Genomic DNA, 23,585 nt, shown 5'->3' on the forward strand with positions numbered 1-23,585 from the left:
TCCCCGACAAGGACAACTCGCCAGACTACAGAGCAAGGCTTCCTCTAATCTTCATTCTCTATCTCCCAAGGAGGACAACTCCTCAGACTACAAGGTAGAGTCTTCGACAAATTAACAGTAGGATCTATACACACCCAAGGGCGTCCCCCTAGGTAAAATATGTCCCCTTCTGCCCTTCAAATGACGATCTTTCTCTGTAAGCTTCAACTTGGCGCGCCCTGAAGATAAGGCGCGCCCAATCTTCTTGAAGTAGTCTCTTCTGACTGACATGGCTAGCTTGGGCTTGGTCCATTCCTGAGCCCATCATAGTCTTCTTTTATGGGCCGGGTCTTCATGGTGATTTTTGCGTATAACACATATATCAGTTGACTAATGGTGGTCGCTTCGATAGCGATTGTGAAGATGGATCATCTTCTTGAAGCTTTCTCTTGTATGCTGCCTTCACCTTATCGTCTTCTCCTTGTCCTTTGAGCATGTAATCCTTCAAACGCTCCACATCTGAAAGCTTCACCGGCTTTACTAGAAAATCCTCTGCCCCTTGTTCCAAGCATCTGTCCACAAATCCATCCCTTTTTAGCCCGTAAATATAGACCATATACTCCTTCCGTCTTACTCCCTCCACCCCCTCAATTGTTTACATTGGAGGGGGGACACGGAGACCAAAACAATGTATGAAAAATAGTAAAGTTAGATGAAAAGTAGGTAAAATGGTGGGACCCATCAATATTTAATAATAGATTTGAGATAGTGGAGTAAAATAGTAGGTGTAATAGTAGTTTTTATTGTTAAATATGAGATAATGGGAGAAGATAGTGAGTGTAATAATGAGAAAATTTACTATTTATAGTAACGTAAAGAAATGAGAGGGACATCCCAAAATAGAAACCGTAAAGAAATGAGAGGGACACAGCGAGTAATAAATTATAAGTAAATTTTTTGACATGTTTTTTAAAATTTTATAATGTAGTTTCATAATTGATTACAAATCTTTTAATAAAATTTCTATTTTGATGCTTAAATTTTATTAAAAAAAATATATTATATAACTATACTTTATATAAATCTCAAAATCGTGAGTGTTGTGTTACATTATAGTATTATACCTATCGATTCGACTCATAATATTCTCGGAAGACATGATCACCACAGGAATCTTTCGCAGCGCTGAAGATGTCTGCTTCAAGACAATCAACACCAAACTTGGATCTATGGTCAAAACTCCTATATAAATAAGAATGGTCAACAAACCTTGAGTTTCTTCAGAAGCTGATATCCACTCATCCCAGGCATAGAATAGTCTGTTATTATCAGATTCACCTGATTACACAACCCTCAAAACATAAATTTCATAAAAATACTAATACTAGTAAAAATTCATCATCACGGTTTGATAGCTAAGTGATTAAGAATTTATCCTCGCTCCTGAGTTGGACCCTGACTCACCCGATCAAATTCCACAGAGCTGCTTTTCTCTCCATCCAATCCCAGATACTGGAGAGCGCTGCTTCCACTCTCCACAGCCGTGACTGCACTAGTATTTTCGATCACATATATCAACCAAAATGTATTCTAAATTATTTACACACCCATGTACATATACATGAAAAGTAATAAGTGTAACCTTTACATGAAGAGATCTTGAGCAACCTCTCAATGACTTTCCTATCAACGAGACTATCATCAACAGCAAGAACATGCAGCAGCTCTTTGGTTTGAGGCATTGCAATGTACGTGGGTGTTGTGTTCGACTAAACAATAAAACAAGAGCAACTGAAGTTATCTACGCGCGCATTTCCATAAATGTAATATTCGAGTATATATAGCAGCAGCCTAGTGCACAGAGTAGAGATGAACATGTATACTACTAGTACTAGTGGTTAAAGGGGAAATCTACTTTAAGAAGCTAAAAGAGCAAGGACAAGAGATACAGCAAGATCTTTACCATATCAACCTCGCACAATCCCCCACTTGTACTTTACTCCCATTATTTTAATACTGTCGCTTATATTCACTTGTATAGTTGTATTGGCTTACTTTGTTTTGACAAAATATTTTATATTTATTTATTACTCACACCGTCTCAGTCAATTCTTTATGTTTGGTTTGGACATGCAGGTTAAGAAAATATGTATACAGTAGTGGAAAAATGAAAGAAAAGTGGGTGAAGTGGGAACCCAATAATTTTTAATGCATAAAAGGCAGTGTTCCAGAAATCCCTCGGAGTTCCAGGGCGATCGGAGTACCTTGTAGAGATTAATTGGGAAATCAAGGATTAATCGGAAAGATTAATCGATATTGTTTTTAAATTATTATATTTAAATGTAATTTAATAATTTTATCTACTTTTCACTACACAGAGTCAAATTGGTAAACAATATAATATCATATAATAAATAAATACTTGATACATGTAATACAAAATCGTTGATTAAATAAATATATACCAATCAAACTCTTATAAATAATGTAAGAAATATTCAATAAAAATATTAGTCATTTTACTTTTTTTATAGGATATTAAGTTAAGTACAAATGAATACTTAATTTCTTATAATATAATCATAATTTCATAGTTTATATTTATTAAAAAAAAATTGTTATTGGCCGCCTGGACCGCCTGGGCAGGATGTTGACCGTCTAACAACGATTTTTGTAAAAATACGTCTAATTCACCGTCTAGGACCGAATCGGGATCTTTTGGAGCCACCTAGCGCCTAGGCACCGCCAAGGCGGCTGCCTAGGCCGATTTTTAGAACACCGATAAAAGACAGATAGCAGAGTAAAAATAGTGTGAAAAGTAAGTAGAAGTATTGTGAAAAGGGAGGAAAAAATTGGTAAGTGGTGGGACCCATCAATTATTTTAGGTAAGTTTTGAAATATAAAGAATCGGATGAAACATCTCAAAAAAAAAACTGTAAAAAATCTCGTGGGACGGAGGGAGTAGTTATCTTCGTCCTAGTTTTCAAGTTATATTCTAATTTGTAAGTTATATTTGGAATATTTTAAATTTTAATTTACTTTTGGAAATTATACTTAATAAATTTTTTAATTTATAGGCCATTTTTTGAATAAATATTTTATTTCTTATTATATTTTTATTATCCAAATCTTACTCAACTTTTATTAAAAATTATATTTACTGTTTATTAGTTTCTTTTGTTTTGACTCATTTCACTCTACCTGCGAGAAGTAGATACCCTTTCTGTCCCAACAGGTTGTTTACGTTACTTTTTAGCGCATATTGTGAAATTTTTATTAAATATACTTCTACAATAGTTTTATTAAAAAAATTCTTGAGTAAAAGTTTGATATTTGAGTTTTGTTTAAAAATGTTATAAAATTATATTTTATAATAATCTCAGAATGCGCGCCGAATATAATCAATTCGGTGGACAAAGGGAATATAAGATTACGGCGGGGTTTATAAACTCGGCTTCTGTGTTTATAGGTTAGATGCACTTATTTGTACTGTTTACGTAAAAAGTCGAAAGTACTTTTAAGAAGCTGAGAATACTATCTTTTGTTTCATGACTTCTCCTTCTTTTCGAAACACTTTGATCACTCATACGTCATAGAGGCCATTTGGGTGAGTTTAAAATAAGTACTTCTAGCTTAAAGTAAAAAAGTGAAATAAAAGTTAGAAGCAAGATAACAGTTATAAGTTATTAAAGTGTTTGAGAAAAAAATAAAAATCATAAAACAAAAGCTAGAATTTTTAGGTTTTTATAAGTACTTGTTAACTTTTTATACAAACGGTATAAATAAGTGCTTCTAATTTATAACTCCAGAAGCCGAGCTTTAAAGTCCGGTCAAACACACACTTAACTTACTTCTAATTTTTGCATCAATGGTCGGTCATTTTTCCAAGTTGGTATTTTTTTATCAATGCATTTATGTATTTTTTTAAATTTGAATAAAAATGTGTTTCTTTATAAATAGAACTAGAGTCAAGTATAAATGTTATCATTATTATTAATTATATATTTTTATTAAATTTCAAATACTCTAAATTAATATATCAATTTCAATAAACATAAATAATAAATCAATATACTTATATAAAGGAGAAGCGATGGGCGTGTAGGTGGCGCCTCTCACATCGCTCCGTTCTATTTTTTTAATTTTCTTGAATTTTTGGATGAAAAATATCAAAAATAAGAACTACCTTTTTTAGTTTCGGGTATATTTGAAGCAAGTTTCATAATCTGATTTTGTTTCAGATTATTTATGGAATATAGTAGCTTGGAAGTTTTAATCTAATTATGTTTCAGATTTTTTAATTATGGGAAAGAGTAGCACACAAGTATCTCTGCACTTATAAATACCATTATAGATGGTAGGGTTTTGAATCATCTAAACACAACCTCCTCTCTTTCAATACCACAACCCTATTTCTCTCTGGCGATAGTTCTTTTGCTCGATTTCTAACTCGGTGGTACCGTTCTTCTGCAACGATAAGCGAAGGCTGTTTATACAGTATTAAAAAATAAAGGTTGTTGCAAGCAAATGTAGTTATAGACCGCTATGCGGGAGTCGACAAATCCAAACACGGGAAAAGAATATAGTCTTGACACGATATTGATGGATGATATCAATAAATTAACTATTAGTGATGTATGTTTGTTGGTTATTCTTTTATAATATTTGTTTTGTTCATCGGACATGTTTGTTGTTGTTAGGTTTTATATGATTTAATTTAATACAGGAAAAATTTATTAATGCATAATCTGTTTGCTTCATTCAAGCAACTTTTAAGTGAAGGATGTTTATACAATACTAAAAAATAAAAGTTGTTACAAGTAAGAGTAGTTATAGACCGTTATCTCACGGATTTAAATTAGATGTTTTTGTGCACAATAAATCCAAAAAAATTGGAGGAATGTGAGAATGTAAGAATATGATTACTTAAAAAAAACACAAATAAAATTAAGATTCGTCGTGCTTTAAATTGTTAATTACGTGTATAAATTTATTTTCATTTTTTCACCATGAATTATAGTCCAATTTTGCAATTTTATATATTAGTATTGGTACTACATCAAGATTTTTATAATATAAAATTTATTTCATCCTACAAATATTAATTTTGAAATATTAATATACATTTTATAGACAACCACAAAATTATTTTATTCTACAAATATTAATATTAAATCATTAGTATAATTTTTATAGGACGCCGCAACGAGCGGATTCTCAACTAGTTTTCATATATAAATAAATCTTGATCAATCACTGTACGATGGTGCTGGAAATTTAGAAATTTAGATGGAAGGTGTTCAGCAGAGTCCGAAAGTGAAAGTGTGGAGAGTTGGGGCTCCCTTTCATAACTGACCAGCATGTTCGACCACTTTTCAAAAACAACTAGTTATTTTTCGAGTTTTCAAAACTAACAAGCTTAATTCATTTAAAAACGGGTGACCCAAACTCAACAAAAACACAAGCATGGGGCGCCCCTGCTAAGAGCGACCCCGCTATTGATTTTGGCAGTATGGGTCGCCCTATACACGGGTGACACTGCCTTATTTAAAAAAAAAAAATGAATCTTTGTACCGTTTTGGCAATCGGCATATTCTTATATATTATTTATATTATTATATTTTATAATATTATATTATATAATGATATAATATTATGAAATGATTTTATATAATAAATACAAAATATAATATTATTGTAGACGGTAATATTTAAATATTAAAGCTCATATTTAAACTCATATAAGGTGATTAATTTTTACCTTTTGGTGCTTGTTTTATTATTGTTAATCCGAAAACGTCATGTAATATCTTGTCTCGAATGCATTTGACCAAACACAACAATTTTATTCATAAAGGATATTAAAACAACGATAATACGACTTAAACTGAAAAGCAGAAAACAATCGCGACGCTACTATAGACCACTTATTCGTCATCGGACGACATTACACTATCAGAATAATAATCCGGACTGGTGACCATGCAAGGTATTGTTGTTCCTTAAACTAGTCCCTTTCTTCATGAAACATCCTAGCATCGTCGTATAGACTCTGACGATGCAGTCGCAGATTCATGCGATTCTCCTCTTCTCTCACTCTGAAGAGGGCGGCCTCCATCTGCTGCGGCGTTTCTCGAGGCATAGTATGAGCCCTTTGTTTAGGAATTGGAATCCCAGCTAGTGCACAACGTTCCCTGCACACTTCAAGCGTACGCACACTCCACGCCCACTCATCCAACATGGTGGTAATCGACTTAGGGGAGTAGCGTAAATTAGGGTTTAAAGAGTACCTAAAGTCATGATCACACCACCATTTTTTACCCATGGCAACAAACAGATCACCTGGTGTGTAACTCATGATTTATGATGAACTATATCTTCTGCGAGTTCTATGGTTGTGTGTGCATTGTGCATATTGTATGTGAACCTATTTATAGGCATAGCATAACACTGCAACGAAATAATGCTCATATTCACATGATCAACCGTTGTATCTCATAATGCTGATATTCACATGATCAACAGTAGTATCTGATAATGCAGAGGTTCACATGATCAACAGTAGGTCATAAAGTAAAGGTTCTGCAAAAAAAGAAGGCTGCATTAAAAGTAAAGTTCCTCACTTTAAAGATTAGACTCTATAAAGTTTCTCACTTTATAGAATAGGTTCACATGATCAACAGTAGATCGTAAACCCACGTTTTCATACTGCCACTCTATAGATTTGACTACACACTGCCAAACCATAGCATGCATTTAAAGAAAAGATTCAGCTCAGTTAAAGGACTTGTCAATTCCAAAATAATTATCACATCCGAAATTATATTCAGCTCAACAATAATCCATATATTGGCCTATAAATATGTCTTCATTATGGTTGATACATATACATTCAACCAAACAAACTTATAATTCACTCATCACTTAAGCTGAAAATGGATAAGGGCAAGGCACCAATGGATAAGGGCAAAGCACCAATGACCCCCGACTACGAAAAACGCCTGAAACAGCAACAAGAGAGAAGACATGCGGAGGTATTATTGGGAGGGATGCGTAACAACCGAAACAACCAACAACCTGAAGCAGCTCCTAAAAGCAAACCACCACCGGTCGTGCAACAAAAACGTCGCCCACCGTTGGGACGGATGCGCACTGACTATGACTTCAACAACATGAGAGAGGAGATTATACAAGAGAAACGTCGCGAGGCTCAACATCAACATGACGTGAAGAAGTGAAACATTCTCTTCCGTAAAATCTACAGGTATGTTTATAAGAGAATTAGAAGGGGCGAAGATTGGGTGATGACGGTGGTGGAAGATGCTATCCAGAAGAGAAAATTCCCTGAAGTTTGCAGACTCTATTCTCAACGACATCGTGAGATGGGTATCCCATTTGCTGATGATCGCTGGAGTCATTATGCAGATAAAATCGATGAAGAATGCGCTGTATTGCAGGTTAAACTTGAGGCAGGTCAGGAAGCTAGATTTTGGGAGGAGTGGGGAGATGTGGACAATGTAACTTATCACTGCCGTCGAGTACAAATACCTACCCCGTGGGTCGCTGATGATGTTGAAGATGAAGAGGATGGTGGTGCTGCTGATGATGGTGGAGACGATGATGATGATGCTGGTGGAGATGATGATGATGAGTGGTATGTGGACATCACTCAGGATTGAGAACATTGTTCAAAGCGAACTTATGTCATGTTCTCATTTTAATCAAATGTAATTTTATTTTCAGTTTATGTAATGCTTGTGTTTCCTTTAAGTTTATGTAATGCTTCTGTTTCCTTTAAGTTTATGTATAGCTTGTGTTTCCTTTAAGTTTATTTTCGGATTAACACCAATACATTAAATTAATTGATGAAAATCGATTAACAATCATAAAAAACAAGGACTAAAACGAAAAATACAGATTAACAACCCTAAATGGAAATTAAATTACATAGTGGGGCCAACATTGTACAGTGGACACCTTCTGCTACATCTAGTGTGTCCTTCTTGCTTGCAGCGGCTACATTTGTGACCTGTACGGGAATTGTCCATCTCCGTTCGTATTCTAACGGATTGACCCCTTTCTCCTCATTTCCGCCTTCTCTTTCGAAAGGCCTCGTTGGGTACCACAGTTCCAAACATTCGCCATTCCACTGGCAAATCAATATTCCAATACCCAGTTGCTGGTAATGGATATATCATTGGCTCCCACAATTTCAACAAAGTGGAGTTGTAATGGAAGGGGCCAATCCACTGTTTCTAGTTTAAGTGATTGTGGTTGCAAGCAGCAATCAAATGTGAACACGGCAGGCAGTGGCAAGCCCATTTCCCACAAGTGCATGTACGCTGAGTTATGTCAACCACCGGCGTGTTCCCGCCCTTATTGCACCCTTTTACCCTGTACCTTTGCGTCTTTACGGAGAACAAACTGGTTCCTCGATTAAACATTTCGACTCGGTGCCCGTTAGCTTTGGCTGCAATCTTCTCCAACTTATTTCTCGTCCTTAGACAAAGTTCATGACCCTCCCCAATGCCCTCAAGCACTGCATTCCTCTCCTTGTTGACCGTCCTAACGGTTTTATAAAACATGAATTCAATCATTGCGGTCACCGGTAGGTGCCGAGCCACGTGCACGTTACCATTAAAGCTCTCCGTGATGTTTGTGGTAGCTTGGCCGTAACGAGCGTGGCCTGTGTCATGACAAATTGTCCAGAGGGCTGGGCTTATCCCTTGCAACCACCTCAAGCCTTGAGGAGAAAGCTCCCCAATCTTCTTCATGTAGGCATATAATGTTTCCTAATCTGTGGTGTACTGCCGGCTAGCCACATGTACATTTTAAGCTCCTTTCCCGGGTATGCCTTGGAGAAGTTGCTCCTAACATGATGGAGGCAGAATCTGTGATAGCCGATCGGCGGGGTAAAACCACTCTGTTCGTCATTCATGGCAGCAAGGATCCCCGTGGCACGGTCAGATATAATACAAACCCCCAATCTATCTCGGCATACATGTCTACGTAAAAGACGTAGAAACCAAGACCAATTTTCCGTTGTTTCCTCATCAACAAGGGCGAAGCATATGAGATATTGGTGGTTATTAGAGTCGACTCCCACCGCTACGAGCAATTTCCCATTATACTTTCCCTTAAGAAATGTACCATCAATGGAAATAACTGGCCGTGCATACTGCCAACCATCAATCATTGCTTTTAGGCACCAAAATGCACGAACAAATGTCGATGTACCCCTCTCTTTATGATGTGGAACAACCTCAACCACAACTATACTTTCGACATTTGTACTGGCCATGACATTAAGGAACCGAGGGAGCTCGTTGTAGGTTGTCTTCCAGCTACCTTAAACGCTCTCCATGGCGGCCATCTTCCCCCTCAATGCTTTCAAGTAACTCACCAAATGGTGGTACTCATCATTGACCATTGTGATGATGTTGCTTACCTTCAATTGAGGGGTTTGGGACACCTGTTCAAACAAAACATATTAACATTAACAATGAATAATAAACGAAAATATTTAGTCATATAATGATATCCAAGGTTGTACGACTTACGTAGGGAGCAACTACATAGCCAATCATTTTTGAGGAAATTTTGCGGTAGTCTTGCGTTGGCCTATCCAGTAGGCATGTGTGATTCTGTGGACATTTAGTTATTTGAAAAAGGCCGTGGGACTTCTTCTTCGCGGCCCTTAGCTTCCACTTGCAGTTTGAAACAACACAATTTGCTTTGTAGACCTGCGGGGTGCTTTTCTCCATGTTGAAATTCTGATCTGTCCTTATGTGTGCCTGTTTCACAGCAGCTATGAGCACTTCCTTGGTAGCAAATAGAGCTCCTTCGGTCAACTCATCGGTGGCGGGATCAAACCTGAGTGACAAACCTGCGTCCGCGTTGGACACAATCACAGGCTCGTAATCCTGGGATCCAAACCAGGCAGCTCTAGGTTCATGAATAGTCAATGCCTGTGTTTGCAAATGCATGTTTCCCTCTCGATCTTCATTTGAATCAGCCTCCGAGAAATCTTCACTTTCCGCAACATCCTCCTGTGACAGTTTCCAGTCTGAATCGTCACTGCTGGTTATGGCTCTTTCCGAGCCATAGTCTTCATCACCCTCCTCGTTCTCCAGTGCAAGAGCTATAGCTGCACCTCTTTTCGGGGTTTGACGAGGCGGTGATGGCTGTCTTCCACTCAAATCAGCTTCCTCCACAACCTCTTCAACAACAAAATGACCCGTATTACTCGAGCCGCCACCAAAGTCCCCAATCATCCCGTAGTTGTAGCCGCTAGACCACCCTGGCATACCCTGGCTTTGTCCATAGTCCCCCCCATAATCGCCTCCATAACTCCCACCGTAGTTTTCAACATAATTTGAATTTTGACCACCTGCAGCGATTTGTCCGGTTTGTCCATAGTTCCCCCCATAATCGCCTCCATAGTGTTGGCTCGGTTGAGCAATACTCTCAGCCTCGATAAACAATGATACGTCTCCCCCCAAGTGAAATCTCTCGGGGATACTTAACATCCTACGAACATCGTCGTCCAACTTAACAGACTTGACAAAGAACCCCGAAACGAGGTTACTAACCCCGATTCGAGGATATTTGACACTAAGCTTGACATCCCAATGATGCCTACTTATATGCATCAAACCGAACACCATATCTCGCAGTTCTTCAAGTGAGCTGCTCAATTTCACATACATCATTTCTTTCGGATCTAAGGTGTAGAGAACATCGTTATCTTGTTTTATGATTTCACCTCCCCAGAAGAAATTAACGTTTACGTATCCGTCCATCTTTGTTTTGGGTTTTTTTAGTGGTTTTGGTTTTGGTGGTTTTGGTGTTCTGATAGATTGCCCTATGAGGTTTCTTCAAGTGATGATGGTTTTGTGCATAGGCAACAACAAATGATTCAGTTTTTAAGGACAAATTTCAAAGTTAACCACTGTGCTTCAACAGTTCATGCAATTGTTGTGTTCACTTATTGGTTTGCAGTCAATCTATCTATGAGCAATAAAGTAAATCTTTTGATCAATGAATGATTCTGTGGACAAGATGAGCTGCATGAATCCATTGTTATTATTCCAAGCTGCACTATGTGTTAAATGTGAGGGATTGGGCCATACGAAAAAAGCTGATGCACACTCTTCAAAAACAAATAATTGCATGACTTTAATGAAGCTTGCAGAAATTTTAACCCTTCAATGAAAGAATCTCTCAACAAGCTGCTGCAAATAGATGATTTGACCATACGAAAAAAGCTGCTGCAAACAGATGATTTGACCATACGTTTTAAATTTTTTTCACACTCTTCAGAAAAATACATTAATTAATATGTATATATATATACATATACACATATATTTTATATATATATAAATATATTATTTAGATTATTCAATCTTTAATTTAAATATATATATATATATATTATTTACATTATATATTATATATTATATAAGCCTTAATTTAAATATATATTTGTAAAAAAAAATTTTTAAACCCCCCTTGGGTCGCCCCTACCACGGGCGACCTGTGGGAGGGGAAAACTGCCCACTTAGGGGTCTCCCTTGGCAGGGGCAACCTGTGTGTGTATCAGGGGTCGCCCTTCCCAGGGGCGCCCCATGCTGTGGTCAGTTTTTCCATTTGGGTCGCCCGTTTTCAAATGAATTAAGCTGGTTAGTTTTGAAAAGGGATAATTAATTCAAACATCCTTGAACTATAGGCTGTTTATTGTCTAGGTCCTTATCCTATTTTTCTCAATATTACGATCCTTAAACTTTCAAACTTTTCTGATTCGCATCCTTCCGTTAAAAATCAACTAACAAACATTAGTCAATGCTTACGTGGCAGTTAAAAAAACTAAAAATAAAATAAAATCTGAGCTGTAATCTACACTTTACAATCGCTAAGCTCCCGTTTTGCTGCCTGGATCGCTAAGCTGAGATTTCCACCTCCACATCATAAAAATATGGCAATACCATAGGAACCCACAATAAAACCCTACACTCTCCCACACACTCTCACCACCCACAAGCGTGCCATCTCCGCCGTCAAATTCTCCGACAACGGTGCCCTTCTCGGCACCTCGTCCACCGACAAAACCGTCAAGACATGGTCCCCACACACCGGAGCCCTAATCCAAGACTTCTCCGGCCACGACCTCGGCATCTCTGATCTCGCCTTCTCCCCCGACAATCGCTTCCTCCCACCTGCTCCGACGACAAGACCGTCTGCTTGTGGGACCTCAACGCAGCTACCCTATCAAAACCCTAACTTAGCGATTGTAAAGTGTGGATGTTTATTTCTAACTTAAATTGAAAATTGGTTTTAAAAGATTATAGCTCAGATTTTAATTTTTTAATTTTATTTTTTTTATCTGCCACGTAAGCATTAACTAACGTCTGTTAGTTGATTTTTAACAGAAGGATGCGAATCAGAAAAGTTTGAAAGTTTAAGAATCGTAATATTGAGAAAAATAGGTTAGGGACCTAGACAATAAACAGCCTATAGTTCAAGGACGTTTAAATTAATTATCCCGTTTTGAAAACTCGAAAAATAACTGGTTGTTTTTGAAAAGTGGTTGAACATACTGGTCTGTTAGGAAAGGGAGCCGAGAGTTGGGTGTGAAACAAAATGTGATAATTGACGAATGCATTGAAATGTCTTGTCTTTAATACTACTCCTATACGGTAGAGTGCAGGGAGCATGTAGTATATTCCTTTTTTACATCTATTTCATGGAGTAGTAAATATAGCATGTACTCATGTATTGAAACTCTAAAACATGAAAAAAGATGTAAGAAATTTTTGGATAAGTTCAAAAGAAGTACTTTTTTTTTAAAATTAAAAAACGTTGATTAAAGTGAGAATTAAGTTAAGATTTATAAATGATTAAATTATTCAGAAAATAAGTTTTGAAACAAAATTAGCATTCTCAGTTTTTTATAAATAAATCTAAATTTTTATATAAATGGATTAAGAAATGCAGAAAAACGGTTAATTGGTGAAAGAAGTACTTGTGCCAAACATGCACAAGTGGAGTAGAAGTTAGAAGCAAGATAAGACTTATAAGTGATTAAATTGTTTGGGAAATAAGTAGAAGTCCTGAAACAAAAGCTAGCATTCCTAGCTTTTTATAAGTGCTTCTTGACTTTTTACACAAACGGTACGAATAAGTGCTTCTAACTTATAAGCCGAGAAGTCCGGCTTAAAATGGGTTGCCAAACACCCACTAAGTTTGACGGAAAATTGTGAAGATTAGACTCGACTGCGCAGTCCAATCAAAGAAAGGTGTGAAATGCCTAGATGCAAATTTGATTGTACCTCCTACCTACGATCCACCCTGATGCTACTACTGTTCTCATATCTTATATTTTCATTTTCAAATCTCTAATTTTCATTTTCAAATCTGCGCATCGATTTTGGTGAACCACGCAAGTTTTGTTCAGTTAAAATCCAAACTTGCACTATTAATTTTGAAATAACAAAAATATTAATAATGATAATAATATGAAATCGTTTCAACCAGAGTGTCTTGCTGCATAAGTACTTTTCCCGAGAAAGATATTCGCTATATCCCATTTATTTTTATATAATTTTCGTTTTAAAACGTCCCACTCAATTGTACAGTGTTTACCAGAAGCAAGAGCTGCTTCTGGACTTCTGCTTCTCTCTACCCATTTGTGTAAAAATGTAGAAGCACTTTTAAGAAGTTAAGAATGCTAGCTTATTTCTCATAACTTCTACTTCTTTTCCAAACACTTTATTAACTTATTTACTTCTCACTTCTTATCTACTTCTTTATTTTAAGTAAAGAATCATTTTTTTTAAGTTTGCCCAAACGGCACCGGTATATATTTCAAGGATAGTAAAATTTCGTAATATACTTAAAAATTTAACTACATACACTGCTTTCTTCTATTACATTTATAAAAATACATTAGATATCAGTTGACCTTCATCACTTTACTCACACTATACCCAGTTTACACATTACATATTAGTTGATCACAATCATTTTATCCATTTTCTTATCTTTACTCACTAAATTACATTTTTTTCTAAATTCCGTCTCACATCCCATATATATAAAATTTCCTGAGAAGGAGGGAGTAGGTTAATATTGGGATCGAACATGAGGGTCACCTAAACGACCCATCTTCTCATTTTCAAGTCCAAAGCAGCTAGGGGCGGTGATTAAACTAGTCAGCGGCTTTCCATTAGGACATGTTGCCTATCATCTCGCTCACTATTACCACTACCTGTATTGTTAACCATTCGAAAACAACCACGCTCATAAATCCCACTCATTGAATCCCGTGAATCTCTTAGTTTACGTAATTTTCCATTTGTAGATGTTTGAGAACTAGATTGAACAAGATGTTTAAGAACTAGATCGAGAAAATAATGAAAATTTAAATATGCTGGTAAAATATAAGGAAGTCATGGTTCTTATTCAGAACTTGTCAAAAATGTTCAAAGTCCTTGAGGAGTTTAGGATGAAGCTCAACCCCCAGAAATGTGTAGTGGGGATATAATCTAGTAAATTTTTGGGTTTATTGTCAATCATCGAGTTATTGAGGTCTATCCAGTTAAAATTGAAACTATTGTGAATATGAAGTCTCCTCAGAGTGTTAAGGATGTTCAGTCTCTCACGGGAGATTAGCGTCCCTCAACCACTTTGTCCCAAATCATTAGACAGATGCCAAGAGTTCTTCAAGCCTATTAAACAAGTGGGTAAGTCGTTTGAATGGACTCCTGAGTGTGAGGATGCCATCCACAGTATCAAGAAGCATTTGGGGACACTTTTGCTTCCCTCAAAGCCTAAGAAGGGGGAGTCCCCCTCATCTTGTACTTGGTAATCCAAATTTATTCAGTTAGCACAATTCTTGTTTAGGAGGGGAGGGGGTGATAAGTGGATTTTATATCCACTTGAAATGCCTTCGTTTCGACTTAAATTGATGATTTGGCCTCAAGTGTGTGGTATTTTTGATGTGTTTTTGTGTTGATGTGTGTAGACAACCTAGATGGAGGGAGGATGAACTTTTCCAGGCTTATACGGTGGATTGGAAGTCGAGAAATAAAGCGAAAAGAAAGAAAATCACTAGCGCCCTGGTAGCGCCCGGGGTCTGCCCTTGTAGCGCGCCCGCGCCCTGGAGCGCCCTGGGGGAGCCCTGGGAGCGCGCCTGCGCCCTGGAGCCGCGCGCCTGCGCCCTAGGGAACCCTGGTAGCGCGCCCGCGCTACCCCGATGGTGGAAAAGTTCGTTTTTGAGGCCCGTTTGGATTAGCTGCTGACCCGGTCAACTTAGGGCACTTAAATATAAATTATTCAAGGAAGAAAAAACCTGGACATATTCCAAGGAGCACGTGACGGCTACGGAGAAGATCGAAATCGAGTTTCATTGTTTTTATTTTTGTAATTCTTCGAAGTAGGCGTAACTTTGGATGCTCATTCAAATTTATTTCACAACTCTTATTTTACTCTTTTGATAATGTTTAGTCTATTCAGTACCATGTTTGCTCTTATTCCCATGATGATGAGAAGTTCGATTATGAACTAATCATTATTGTGGGATTCTAGCGGATTTATATATGGATTTCAGTAGTTGATTTGCCTTAATGATATGTGTGATGAATGTTTGATTTCTTCGTATTGGTTGTGCTTATTCTTCTTGGATGCGTAGCTAACATCTAAGTTGTGTGTTAATCTTTATTGAAGCGACAGTGGATATATTGATTTAGAACTTGCCATGCGAACATAGGATTATGTATTCGATATACATGATTAGTGGTGTGATTTTAACCATATCGCATCGCCCTATGTAATCTTGATAGATAACTTGATCTTCAACCGTTATGTTTTCAAATCTTATAGACATATAGGGTCTAAGCATAATTGATGTCTGTTTACCTTCTATCTTAATTGTGGATGTGAAACAGTATGGTGTACGTATAACGACAGTTAGCGTGTATCAGTTTCGTGTTATCTGATTAGTTATCAACCATCACATATCGATAAGGCATAACTCTGAATGAAGTATATAATGAAGTTAGAATCCCATGTTTTATTCCCATTAGTAATTCGATTTAATTCTCTTAGTTATAATTCGACTTGATTTAGTTAAATTAGATAAAACCAACCAAAATTGCTATTTGTCCAAGCATTGAATGATAATCATACATAGCATAAGTGCATATTTCTGAATACACCAGTCTCTGTGGGAACGAACTGAATTTGATTCTATACTACTTGTGACCACGTACGCTTGCGTGATTTTGTGCGAACAAGTTTTTGGCGCCGCTGCCGGGGACTCGGTGTTATATTTTAGTTTATGTGCTTGTCATCAGTGGTCGTTAAAGTTCACTGACTTCGATTCTTTTCTCACTTTAGTACATTTGTGTGTGTTTCAGGTACTTGAGTGACGTGTATGCGAACACGTTTTCAGGCTCGTACGGAAGCATTGACAAAAGAAGAAACGATAGTGAGTACTACAATGGGTGATCAACCACTAGTGGCGAATGATACTAAGGCTCTTAAGGCTTTCTCTGAGCCTAAAATCAATGATATTCGGTCGAGCATTGTCAGGCCATCAATCCAGGCCACCACTTTTGAGAGCAAACCGAGCACTATTCAGATGGTACAGAACTCAGTGCAGTTTGGGGGTTCTCCGACAGAGGATCCTAATATGCATATTCGGGATTTCATTGAAATCCGTGACACTTTCAAGTTCGATGGTGTTAATGAAGATGCTATCAAATTGAGGCTGTTCCCATTTTCTCTGAGGGGTAAAGCTAAGGGATGGTTGCATTCTCTTCCTGCAAGATCAATTACGACATGGGAGGATCTGGCTCAGAAATTTCTTACTAAGTTCTTCCCTATGGCCAAAACAACTGCAATCAGGAATTCTATCACTCAATTCTCTCAGCTATCGGGTGAAACTTTATGTGAAGCGTGGGAACGCTACAAGGAGATGCTTCGAAAGTGCCCACATCATGGGATGCCTGATTGGATGGTGATTAATTGCTTCTATAATGGCGTGGGACCTCAATCGAGACCAATGCTAGATGCAGCATCAGGTGGAGCTCTATGGGCTAAGAACTATAATGAAGCTTATGAGTTGATCGAGATGATGGCTGCAAACAAATATCAAAATCCTACTCAGCGTCTTCATCAGGGCAAGGCAGCAGGAATTCTAGATGTTGATGCTACTACAGCTTTGACTGCTCAACTTAAGGCTCTTACTATGAAGGTGAATTCCTTAACGACTTTGGGAGTTCAGCCACCACCTATTGTTTGCGAGCTTTGTGCGGGTGCACATTCTTCTGATCAGTGTGCTATATCTAGTGAATCCGCTCAGTTTGTGAGCAACTTCCAGAGGTCTCAACAGCCAGATCCTGCCACTTATAAACCCAATAATCGGAATCATCTGAATTTCATATGGGGCAACAATCAGAACTGCATGCCACAACCACAACAACAGTTTCAGCAGCAAGGAGCTAGACCTTTCAACCCTTCTGGTTTTCAACAATAGATTGCACCGAAGCAGTAATTCCATCCATCTAGATTCCAGCAACAAAATCAAGGGGTGGCTGGACAGTCTTCCAACGAAAGATCTGAATGGGAAGAGATGATACTAATGATTAAAAGCCAAGCAGTGTCAATCAAGACTTTGGAGAACCAGATTGGGCAGATTGCTAACGCGTTGATAAACAGACCACAAGGAACTCTTCCTAGTGATACCGAGGCCAATCTGGGTAAGAAAGAGATAAGGAACAGGTACAAGCAGTCACTTTGAGGTCCAGAAAGGTTATGAAGGATAAAGATTCAGCAACAGAGCATAACAAGGAAGAGAGTGATCAACAGGTTAAAACACCCGGGCTCTCATCTAAGTCTGATAGTGGAAAAACTGTTGTTGACGCTGAAAAGAAAGAAATCAACGAGGAGGCAACCAAGGAATCAGCTGAGAAGTCTAGTCCTAAATCTGATAACGGGGTAAAGCAAGTATATCCACCCCTTCCTTTTCCTAAAAGACTTCAGAATTATAAGATCGACAAACAATTCGCCAAGTTTCTAGAAGTTTTCAAGTAATTGCTTATCAACATACCTTTTGTGGAAGCTCTGGAACAAATGCCGAGCTATTCTAAGTTCATGAAGGGTATTCAATCTCGTAAACTGAAGCTTGAGGAATTGGAAATCGTTGCTCTAACGGAAGAGTGCAGTGCGGTGCTACAGCAGAAATTACCTCCAAAACTTACAGATCCGGGAATTTTTACGATACCATTCACGATTGGAAAGTTATCTTTCGACAAGTGCTTATGTGACTTGGGAGCTAGCATCAATCTGATGCCGTTGTCTGTCTTCAAGAAACTTGGTCTGCCGGAGCCGAAACCTACAAACATGTCCTTACAACTGGCTGATCGGTCCATCACATACCCGAGAGGTGTAGTGGAAGACATCTTGGTTAAAGTGGATAAGCTTATCTTCCCTGCTGATTTTGTCATTCTAGACTTCGAGGAGGATAAGAGGATTCCCATTATCTTGGGAAGGCCGTTCTTAGCTACAGGCCAAACTTTGATCGATGTGCAAAAAGGAGAGCTTACAATGAGAGTTCAAGATCAAAGTGTCACTTTTAAGGTGTTCAACGCAATGAAATTTCCAACCGACGAAGAAGAATGCTTTAAGGTGGAGCCACTAGAAGCTGTTGAAAATTCTGAGATGGTGCAAAAGCTAAGGCCAGGTACCTTAGAGAGAGTCTTAACAGGAGATTCTGATTTCGAAGATGAAGGAGTAGCAGAGCTTAAAAATTTTCAGGAGCATCTTAAACCATCTATTGAAGAAGCTCCATACTCGAACTCAAACTACCACCAGATCTCTTAAGTGATGTGCAATTTAGAAGGTTGTCACGGCGCATAGATGACATGCATGACATTCACCGCCGTTGTGGAGAGGATTTGACTCAGGCTCTTGGGAGTGCTTTTCGAGTCATTGGTGTTGAGGTTGATTGGCCAGTGTTTGGAGCTGGCATGGTGTTGAAAGGATATCTTCGATATATAATTAATTATATATTTGTTTCGGTATTTGTGACAAACATTAAAATTAAATTCACCTAGTAATCCTCCCAAATAGGTCATTAATTTATTTGATTAATTAAAAGTGGAAAGTTATTTTTGGCAAGTAATCTCAAAATATTTCTTCTCATCAAAATACATTTATTTTAAAGGAAATTTTTCTGATTATGCAATAGTGGCGCAGAGGCGTTTCGTGAGACTACGATTACCTCTTTCTTGCTACTGCAACATTAAATTACATGAAGCTCGAAAAAGGACTATCAATATTTGGTATTCTCTAGAGTACTCATGTTAAATTATTTACAAAATTTATATTTAAAGTAATTTATTCCATATTTAAACATTTATTATCTCTCGGAATAAATTAGTTTAAATCTTTCAAAAATTATCAAATCCTTCATTCCTCAAGATTTATTCTATCCAAGGAAGGATTTATTTTTTCCATATTAATATTTGTCTCTAAAAATATTAATATCAGTTTTATACCTCTTCTGGAATATTCTCTCCCGGTCTCTCAAATTCAGTATTTTTCGGAGAAAAATATTGGCAATACTTCGAAAGCTCTTTCAACGTATCAAATTCATGATTTATCATGAACAATATTTTTCTAAGTATTTTGGTATCAAAACCTTCGTCAATTATCCTTCTCAGTTTTTCAAAAGACGAAGTGTTTCAGTTTTTCGTAAAACGGCTTTTATCTTAGAAAATCGGCTTAAATACCTTAAGATTATTCCCGTCCCTCTAAAGTATTTTATCTTTATGAGAATATATTTTAAGTATTTATTCAAGTTTTAAGTTTGGCCATAGTCCCTCTCTGATAATTTCTAAAGAATTATCGTATTTTATTCAAAACCCGAAAAGCTGATTTATAGTGTTAAATTCAAATAAAATACTTCCACTTGCCTAAATGACTTGAAACTTGAGATTAGCCAATTAAATATTATTCTTAGTGCATGGTTAAATTTTCGTAATTTTCCGAGAACTTTCATTTCGGAGCGTTTTCTGTCTGCCGACCCGATTACTCGCTGAACGTTTGACCAAGTTTGGGTTGACCAAAAATTGCCAAAATTTCCAGAATGCCATTTTCTAATATTCTAAGATTTATCATATTTTTTCCGTAAATTTATTTTGCACGTTCGAAATATCGCGTTTTTAATGTAACGGTTTTTACTTCTACTTTTCTTACATTTACCCCACCCATTCTTGCCTATAAATACACCCCTCCACCCATTCATTTTTCCTAAGCTAATAGCCAAATATATGCTGAGATTTTAGAGAAGAAACACTCTCCCAAAGTTTATTCAAGTGCCCACTTCTTCTACTTCATCTTTAAAACCTTCGATTCTTCATATATTCCGATATATACAAGGTTTTAAACCCCGAAGCTTCGTTCCACCCAACCAAGCCTCGCTCATCTTAGCATTCTCATAAACCACTCTTTTCAACATCCCGAAGGGCTGCCCAAATTCGCTCGTGTGCTTAAAATCGTATCGAACCTCCGACGAATTTCTCCGGAGAACTTTCGTGCATTAATCGTGTAAGTGGTTTCTTTTAGCTTCAACTATCCAAGTCTTAATCGACCATTTTCAAAGGACTTTTTAAACAAATTTCTCTTCATCTTAAGCTCTCTTGATTTCAAAATACTCGAGTTGGCTACTCGTTATTATCGGGAATTTTGTGCACTAACCTTACTTGCTCACTAACTCATAATTTGTGCTCCCATTCCCATCACTCCCATACCCTTCTTGTTTTAGTGAGAAACCCATTTTTCAGCCCTGTGCTCGGTGGGGATATTATTGAGATAAGATACGTGGTATTACGTGTTTATTTTCCGAACGTGTGTGTTGGGTGTGATTTTACTTGTTTCGGTGGTAAACCCCGTTTGGGCCTTCTCGCTATCGTGGGGTGTTATCCGAACAAGCTACTTGGTTCAATTCCGTTCGTGTGAGTGTGTGTGATATATCTTGCTCGACTTCGACTCCGTCTTTTCAAAACTCACTCATCACTCGATCTTATTAAAATCAACAACTTATATTTCTCCGCGCGATATAATTTGTTAAAATTGAACCAACGACTTAACCACCATACTAAAACGTTATAATCGACTAATTTCAACGTGGTTAAAATTGGACTAAAACTTGCGGAACCAAAACTTTTATAAAACAAGGATATATTTGTTTGTGGATATTGTGTTCTAACTTTTGCAGTGAAGTGAAGTGAAGTGAGGTGATCTTCGTTCTAAGACCCAAGTCTTTGACGTATTGACGGGGAGTTGATAGTCATCGCACCGTGAAGAAGAGGAAAGACCCAAGACCTAATACCTAAGATCCAAGACCGGCGAAAGGTTTAGAAGTACAAAGACCACTGGAGGTGCATCGACTTTGAGGAAGTAACAAGGATAGTTACGTTCCGAGACAAGTCTTGTTATTTACATATATAGTGAGGAGGTAACGAAGAGTTACGCTCCAAGATATATATTTGTAAAGGCTTCTCCGCCTACTGTAAAGGAGTTCTTTATAGTAGAGAAAATCTCGAGTCCGGGGAGGAGCTCGGGGACTGGACTAGGGGTGAGTGGACTCCAAGGGTTGAGTTAGCCACCGCGAACGAGGATAAAATCGCTCGTGTGATATTTTCCTTTTCTTTTCTTATACTTCCGCATGTAACTGCCAATACTCTCGATACAAGTTCTAAAGAAGGGGTGAAAACTTTTTAAAACGACATAAATAATTTTAATTGGTGATTAAGCTATTCAACCCCCCTTCTAGCTTAATTAAACCATCTATCGGGACCTAACAGTTGGTATCAGAGCTGTTACTTTTTTAAGTGCTATACGGTTATAAAGCACTCTGTAAAGTAGATCCGATATGGCCTTTATTAATGCTATCGGTTGTAGTGAAGGTCTCTCAAATTCTAGACCTCCTTTGTTTGATGGCACAAACTTTGCCACATGGAAAACTAGATTTCGCATTTATGCTAGAAGTCAAGGTGTCAAAGTTTGGATGGCCATAGAAGATGGTACAATACTTCCGACTAAAATTGTCGACGATATTATCATCGAAAAGAAAGTAAGTGAATATACTCACGATGAAGAAGATAGAATGAATATCGCCGCTAAAGCGGAAATGGTTCTCACAAGTGCACTTGCAGAAAAAGAGTATAAACGAGTAAACAATTGCAAGTCCGCACAAGAAATGTGGAACAAGTTAGTAGTTACCTATGAAGGAACTACCGACATAAAAGATTCTCGAATGGATACTTTGATCCAAGAATACGAGAACTTTAAACTCCAAGATGAAGAAAATATCATCGATATGGAAACAAGATTTACGCGTATAATCGATGAATTAACTCAACTTGGAAAGAACTAAACTCAAAACGAAAAGAATCATCGGGTTCTTAAATCTTTGCCTCCGAGTTGGAAAGTTAAAGTTACTACGATCAAAGAGATGCACAATCTCAATGATTACCACATCGATAACTTATTCGGGAACCTTCGTGCCTATGAAGAAGATAATGTTCCGGATAAGGTCATTCCTAAAGTGGAAGATAAAAAGAAAAATATGGCTTTGAAGTCCATCTTAATCGATAAAGATGAAAACGACGAAGAGTTGAATGAAGAACTCCAAAATCTCGACGAAAGCGAGATAGCTCTATTAACGAGACAACTCCGTCGTGTGCTTCAAAGTAAAGCTCAAAGGTATGGAAAAGGCTTCCTTAAATTGAATAATCAACAAAGAGTTTTCAACTCCAATGGAAGGCCAAATTACTCTCAAAATTATACTTCTAACAATAAGAGTAATTATCCTACCACGGGCTATAACAAGGGCAAAATCAATCAAAGTCCCAATGGTTATAACAATGCCAATAACAATGGTACTTACACTCCTCCTAAGCCAAAAGAACAAAATCCGGAGGAAACACCTAATGTGTGTTTTGAGTGTAAGCAACCCGGTCACTTTAAACGGGAATGTCCTAAGCTCTCTAAGGGACGAATTCTCGTGGCCGAAAATGGTTGGGATTTAAGTGAAGATGAAGAAACTTCGGAAGCTACGGAAGAAGTGGTTAACTTGTGCTTAATGGCTCTCGAGGATGATTCTTCGTCATCGGAAATCTCCACTTCAAATGATGAGGTAAGATCTCGTACTAAACTTTTACATAATATGCATCTTTTTAGTGATTCGTCATTAAACTTGCTAGATATGAGTAAAAGTGATTTGATTGATTTGTTGGTTGAAATAAATGAAAGAAACAATAGTGTTAATCAACATACTCTCTCTCGGATTAATGAATTAAATCTTAAACACGAGGAGGAAATCTCATCTTTATGTGAACAAAACGATTTCTTGAAAAATGAAAACAACAAGTATAAGGATGTTATTACAAAGCTAGAAATCGAAAATATATCCTTAGTATTGAACAACGAAGAATTAGAAAACGAGAAGTTACAATTAAATGAAGATACTCGTATGCTTCATGTTGACTTACTAAACTTAAAAATTCAAAATGAGTCATTGGCTCAAAGTAAGTCAA

At 37.3% G+C, this 23,585-nt stretch overlaps 2 protein-coding genes and 1 non-coding gene across 5 annotated transcripts; 1 reads left to right on the forward strand and 2 right to left on the reverse strand.

Annotated features, from left to right (window-relative positions):
- Positions 1 to 335: 335 nt before the first annotated feature.
- LOC108192321 (two-component response regulator ARR5) lies at positions 336 to 1,794 on the reverse strand. Of its 3 annotated transcripts, none has more exons than XM_064092338.1 (5): positions 1,628 to 1,794; positions 1,444 to 1,526; positions 1,249 to 1,317; positions 1,104 to 1,174; positions 336 to 551 (listed from the first exon to the last, which is right to left on the reverse strand). In XM_064092338.1, the coding sequence occupies exons 1-5, from the start codon at positions 1,719 to 1,721 to the stop codon at positions 362 to 364; spliced, it is 507 nt and encodes a 168-aa protein (XP_063948408.1). In that variant the 5' UTR covers positions 1,722 to 1,794; the 3' UTR covers positions 336 to 361. The 3 variants fall into 3 exon arrangements, with proteins under 3 accessions (XP_063948408.1, XP_063948407.1, XP_063948406.1); XM_064092337.1 differs by having other exon boundaries at positions 1,622 to 1,794; XM_064092336.1 differs by having other exon boundaries at positions 1,104 to 1,298; positions 1,628 to 1,739.
- Positions 1,795 to 16,480: 14,686 nt separating this feature from the next.
- Positions 16,481 to 17,518, forward strand: LOC135152167 (uncharacterized). Its single transcript, XM_064091999.1, has one exon. It carries the CDS (start codon positions 16,481 to 16,483, stop codon positions 17,516 to 17,518), a length of 1,038 nt encoding a protein of 345 aa, XP_063948069.1.
- On the reverse strand, positions 16,880 to 16,986 carry LOC135152459 (small nucleolar RNA R71). Its single transcript, XR_010291637.1, has one exon. It is a non-coding gene; the product is annotated as a small nucleolar RNA R71 (small nucleolar RNA).
- Positions 17,519 to 23,585: the final 6,067 nt, after the last annotated feature.

The sequence above is a fragment of the Daucus carota genome, chromosome 4 (genome assembly GCF_001625215.2).
Source record: "Daucus carota subsp. sativus chromosome 4, DH1 v3.0, whole genome shotgun sequence".
Lineage (NCBI taxonomy): Eukaryota > Viridiplantae > Streptophyta > Magnoliopsida > Apiales > Apiaceae > Daucus > Daucus carota.